At 30.8% G+C, this 6,000-nt stretch overlaps 1 protein-coding gene across 5 annotated transcripts in view; it reads left to right on the forward strand.

Moving 5' to 3' along the window:
* Positions 1–5,792, forward strand: part of LOC134684480 (uncharacterized) — a 31,576-nt gene extending 25,784 nt beyond the window's left edge. For all 5 annotated transcript variants that reach the window (XM_063543769.1, XM_063543777.1, XM_063543800.1 and 2 more), the window contains 3 exons: positions 1,744–1,839; positions 3,755–3,861; positions 4,528–5,792. In XM_063543769.1, the coding sequence (XP_063399839.1) occupies positions 1,744–1,839; positions 3,755–3,861; positions 4,528–4,621 (297 nt within the window). In that variant the 3' untranslated portion in view covers positions 4,622–5,792. The remainder of the gene's footprint in view (positions 1–1,743; positions 1,840–3,754; positions 3,862–4,527) is intronic.
* The last annotated feature ends 208 nt before the right edge of the window (positions 5,793–6,000 follow it).

Raw genomic sequence — 6,000 nt, forward strand, 5'->3', positions numbered from 1 at the left:
TATTATAGATAAAGATAAACTGTAAACAGCAAAAATGATCAGCAAAGTAAGATCTACAAATAAGTTAATATGACCAAAATTGTCAATTGACCCCTTAAGGGGTTATTGTCCTTTAATGACAATTTTTCACAATTTTTTCATCATATTTGCTAACTTTAAAAAATCTTTTCCTCTAAAACTACTCAACTAAATTCAACCAAACTTCAACTGAATGATCAGTAGGGTTTATAAAATAAAGTTTATGTTTTATTTTATTTTTCGTCAAAAAACATGGCCGTCATGGCTAAAAATAGAACACAGGGTAAAATGCAGTTTTTTGCTTATATCTCAAAAACTCCAGCATTTAGAGCAAATAAGACAAGAAGTTAGAGTATTTATTAGGTCAAGGTCTACCTGTCCTGAAATTTCAGCCAAATTGGGTAACTGGTTTTTCAGGTATAATGCCCCTGAATTGATGATTTTAAAGAAATTTTGCAGTTTTTGGTTATTATCTTGAATATTATTATAGGTACAGATAAACTGTTAATAGCAAAAATGTTAAGCAAAGTAAGATCTACAAATAAGTCAATTTGACCAAAATTGTCAATTGACCCCTTAAGGAGTTATTGCCTTTTAAAGACTTTTTTCACAATTTGTTCATCATGTTGACCTTCTTTTAAAAATCTTCTCCTTTGAAACTGCTGTATCAATTTCAGCCAAACTTAGGCTAAATGAGTTTCAGAGTATCTAGTATAAATTTTATATTTTATTTCTTTGTATGTCAAGAAACATAGCTCCTATGGCTAAAATAGAACATAGGAGAAAATGATTTTTATTGCTTTTGAAGAAAATAGGACGATTCAAAGAACATTTAAATAAATTGAAAATCCAAAATAATCATTGATGAGAGATTTAACAAAAAAAAATAAGGTGAGCGATTCAGGCTCTTGAGAGCCTCTTGTTAATGTATAGCTAGTCATCACTTCAGTTTAATCATGTACATCTATTATATAGTCATTTTATAAAATTTACTGTTCGCAAAACTATGTATCATTCTTGATAATTGTGATGTTTTTGTCCCAGACGGATTACCCTGGCTTCTCAACTGTTTGAAACTTTTGGTCCTCGGCGATCTTCAACTTTGTAGTTGTTATGGCTTTCAAACATTTTACATCTGAGCATAGTTTTGTGTGGATGTAGCCCGCGTCTGGCGTATAAACATGTTTTTTTAACCTGTTACCTTTTGATGGCTATTATTCGTTTGTTTCTCTGTCCTATATTTTCTCCCATTTATCTGTTTATTAATTGTATCCCTGTCGTGAAATTTTGTCATTTTAATGTTATAATCAACACTGTCATTAAAGCGGGAGGTTTTGGTTGCATGCCACAAAACCAGGTTCAACCCACCATTTTTCATTAAATGCCCTGTTCCAAGTCAGGAAACTGGCCATTGTTACATTATAGTTCTTTTCTGTATGTGTTACGTTTTGGTGTTGTGTCTCTGCTGTGTCTTAGTTCTCTTATATTTGATACATTTCCCTCAGTTTTAGTCTGTAACCCGGATTTGTTTTTTCTCTATTTTTGAATTTTGAACAGCGGTATACCACTGTTGCCTTTATTCTATGATGAGTTAATACATTACATTTTAATCATATTTTAAGATTATAAAACGATAACAAAACTTCACATAATGATGTATTTGTCATTATTAAATAATATAAAAATGTTTTGTATAGTTTTGCTTATACTTGATTCAATGATTAGGCAGAAGACCTGGACAGAACTGTTGGAATAAATACAGGTCACGTTGGAACGATGGATTTTCAGTTGGAACCAGAAGACAGAGCTTATGCTATTGAAGTAAGTTTGTTTAGATGTTTGTTGAATCTGAGATTCAAAATAACTACATATAAAAGCAACACTAGTATATCACTGTTCAAACTTCATAAATCGATCAAGAGAAAACAAATTTGGGTTTCAAACTAAAACCAAGGGAAATATCAACTATAAGAGGAAAACAAAAGAACAACAGAAACGCTGATTACAACAAAAACAAACACAAACATACAAAGAAACGAAACATTTGGTTATATATTGCTGTTAATACAATAATGATAATATATTTCTTTCATTCGATTCTTTTACAAGGTAATCTCGAATATATTATTTTAATGATTGCTGTTAAAAAAAAAAGACAGTTGGAAAATACCAAGGGAACTATTCAAACGCATAAGACGAAGAGAAACTACTCGACAAATTCATGATAAAAAACTGAAAAAATTACGAAAAGACAAACATGAAAATACAAAATACTACATAGTAAGACTGAGTAAACACAAACCCAATAAACACATGGATTATAATTTAATATTATACTTCGACCACTCCTGTCATTTGATTGACGATGTTTACAAAAGATATATATGTGCTCATATACCCTGTGAACCAAAAAAAGAAGACCAAAATTTTAAATAATGCTGAATTCTTGACACTCCATTACTATATAATTATTCATGTTATTATTCGTACCTAACCAGCTTACTTGATATACAACACTTGCAGTGGGATATGAACCGTATATTCTCTTCGAGAAATCTGATTAACATATAGGTAGCACTCCACAGTTAGAAAATAAAATTAAAAATGAGCCCCAAAATGTTTTATCATCTCCTATTCCTGGATTTCTAATACATTAACCTAACTGTTTGTGTTGTACATGTGCATATGTATGTAATCAGTATCTTCCATTGATTCAGTTTTTCAAAGTTAAAAGGGTAAAAATTAATTCCTTTTATTTGTATCCATGGCAACATTCAGCATTTATTTACCATAAAATATTGCAAAAAGGGGGGTGAACATGTCATATATCCCCCCAAAATTTGGATCAAACTAGAATTTCAATGCCTTTGAGTGATACCTTTTTAGAAACTGTTTTCTTAAATCTTCCTAATGATCAAATAAAAATTGGGTGTCTTTCGCCTCATTTTTTCGTAAAATCCAATCACAAAGTTCGTGCGATAAAAAGTTGGAAAAAAACATTACAATAATTGCCGGACCAATGTATGGTATGGACATGCAAATACGGACTGTCATACAGAAAACAGCCTATATTACATACATTACATAACCTTGATGGTCATATAAACCCAATACAAAGGCTATTTTAATACTCAGCTATCCAAAAATGAATTTTATTGCACACTAGCTCTCATATTTAAAAAATCCACAGGGGCCAAAATGCGAAACTACACACCTAACTGTGGAGTGCTACCATAGTTATTATATAGCAATCCGTGAAGGTGATATGAACGTTGAATCTATTGCCGTGACGTAAATCTATTTTTCAAACGACATTTTGGTTTGTGTGAATCAACGCTTCCCAGAGAACGATTTGTTTAAGAGTTTGGAGTTTTACTTCCTGGGTTTCAAATTCAATTTGTAAATTTCAAAATGTTACTTTTCAAAACATCTCGAATACAAATCATCATTAATTATTAATTCTTTCCTTTCTAAAAGAAATGGTTTAAAAAAATGATAATAATGAATTTCGTATAGTATTATATTCTATTGTTTACTTTTTTACTTTGTTCTTAACTGTTCAAGATGTAAGCTGGTTATTCTACTCAATTTTAATGTTTAATAAGTTAATACTACAGTACAATTTAAAACGAAAGTGTCACTTTGAAAGAAATGTTTATGCGAATTAACATTTATATCTGTACCTAAAGAACATCATAAGCTAGAACCTAAATAATGATGTAAACTTTCTTTATAGCAAGGAAGGAGGTCAATGCTAAGTTTCCTGAAGTACTATGCTGCATCGAAAAATCTGAAGAAATGTCAGCGTTTTGAGAGTATTTCAGAAGAGGGGTCAAATACTAAGTACAAATATATATTTATCTCTCTCCTTCGATTCATCCTAAACTGATCTGTTATAATTACCATAAAACAAAAATGGGATTTAAGATACGATCAAAGTTATTGAAATTAATGTATGCGTGAACGTGTAGCAATATTTCTCGCGACCAGTTTCTTGCTGATGGTCAAACACCCCAAGCTTAAGCTGTGTACACTTTTTTTAGTCAAACGATCAATTCCAATTTGTTCAGATTCAATTGATATTAGAAATCATTAGATATTTACAGCATCATCTAATATGAAACCTTGAAAAATCATCAAAGATACCAGCATTTCAAATGATAAACAAAAAGTAAAATAACCAGTGAAAATTCAAATCGGAAATTCCCTTTTCAAAAGGCAAACTGAAAAGCTCGAACAAATCAAATGAATGAAATGAAACTGTCATATAACTTTCTAGGTACATCATTTCCCTGTAAAGAAATCTTGATTTTAATTTTAAATTATTTACTTGATATAAATAATCATCATAGATACCAGGATTGGATAAATGTACGACAGACGCGCGTTTTTTTGTCTACCAAAACTCATCACGAAAGATCATTGATGACCCAAGATTCTACAAATTTGTGATTTATAGTTCATTCTGTATCTTCGTCTTAAATTTTGATGATATTTGTTTCATTTCAGGGACATTCAACATACTGATCCGTCCTTCGTTTGTATTGACAGTTTTCCTGAAGATGACACTTGTTTCTTAGAATCCAGAAAGATGAAAATATGACCTCAATATTGTGTTTAGACTCTCGCATTACTGTTGAGATTCCTAGGCAGTGTTTATGAACTATGTATAAAATAAGGAGATGCCCTGATATGTAGATAATAATCATTGTTATTCATTTATGTATATATAATATTGAACATATCAACACATTTTGTATTTCGTAAACAATTTTTTAAGGTAATATGTCAAAAGCTTTTTTTTTGTGATTGTACATTGACTCATTTATGAAGTAGATATATAAGCATTAATGAGGTGAGTGTCCGTTAGATAGCATAAAATGAATACTATTGATACTACTGTTTTACATCTTGATATTTCCTGAAACGTCTTCGTAATTGAATTCGTTTTCGTCCATTAATGCATGCAAGGACAAATTAACTTAAAATAAGATCCTAACAAAACTGCAAGAAACCCTAAAATACTTTTGTCAGTATAATTATTAGATTTCTAGAAAAAAAAACATTTACTATAATCATCATACATAAGTTTAATTATATTTATTGATAGTGGATTTGGAAACAAGTTCTGCAACTTATATTAATCCCTGTCCACTTTGCGGGTGCGAGTGCTGCCTTGTAGCGGCATTAACTGACTCTTTCTTGACATCTACAAGAATGTTTTTACGTGCAAGAGATATGGCTCTCTCTCTCTCTTAAAACGGGTCAGCAATTTATCGTCTCCTTCTGACGGACTATTACCGTTTCCTCAAGACTCGCAAATGCTGTCAAGAGAGAGCCGAAAATTCATTCCCTGATTAATCGTAGGTGCACCTACTGTGTGTCCAGGTTACTTAGTGCAGGTTCTGTAATATGTTTTGTTTTATCTGTCTTATGATCTGTATTAATTAAAGAGTAAATCAATGGGCACTTCTCCAACTTAACCTTCAGACGTTAAGAAGAGTTTTTGTCCCCACTTTTAAAATATCAATAATGATATTGATACTGAATGATAATAATAATATTATAGTTTTTTATTTCAAGAGAGTTCCATCCAAAAATTGTTATATCATTACATTCTTTATGTCTCGCACAATATTTTAAAGAGATGAAAGTTAAAAGCAATTCCAAAGTGAATAATGTATTAGATTTTATACATTTTATCAAGTCTATAATGATTTTTTTCTCTTCGTTTTTTGGAAGAGCGTTTTTTCTTTCCCGCAAACTCATCTCTTCAGGACAGGTACAATCGTGTGATCTATAATATCTATAAACATTTGTCAATCATTGTTAAAAAAAGTTTCTTGTTCAGGCAAATTTTCTATGCTTGGATTTATGTGTTTGTAATTACTGTCCCATTGACCTTTATTTAACATTATTCACGTTAACTGGCGTACACAAAAAAATAAGATTGGTATATAAAGGCAACAGCAGTATGCCGCT

This window comes from Mytilus trossulus, chromosome 1 (genome assembly GCF_036588685.1).
Source record: "Mytilus trossulus isolate FHL-02 chromosome 1, PNRI_Mtr1.1.1.hap1, whole genome shotgun sequence".
Lineage (NCBI taxonomy): Eukaryota > Metazoa > Mollusca > Bivalvia > Mytilida > Mytilidae > Mytilus > Mytilus trossulus.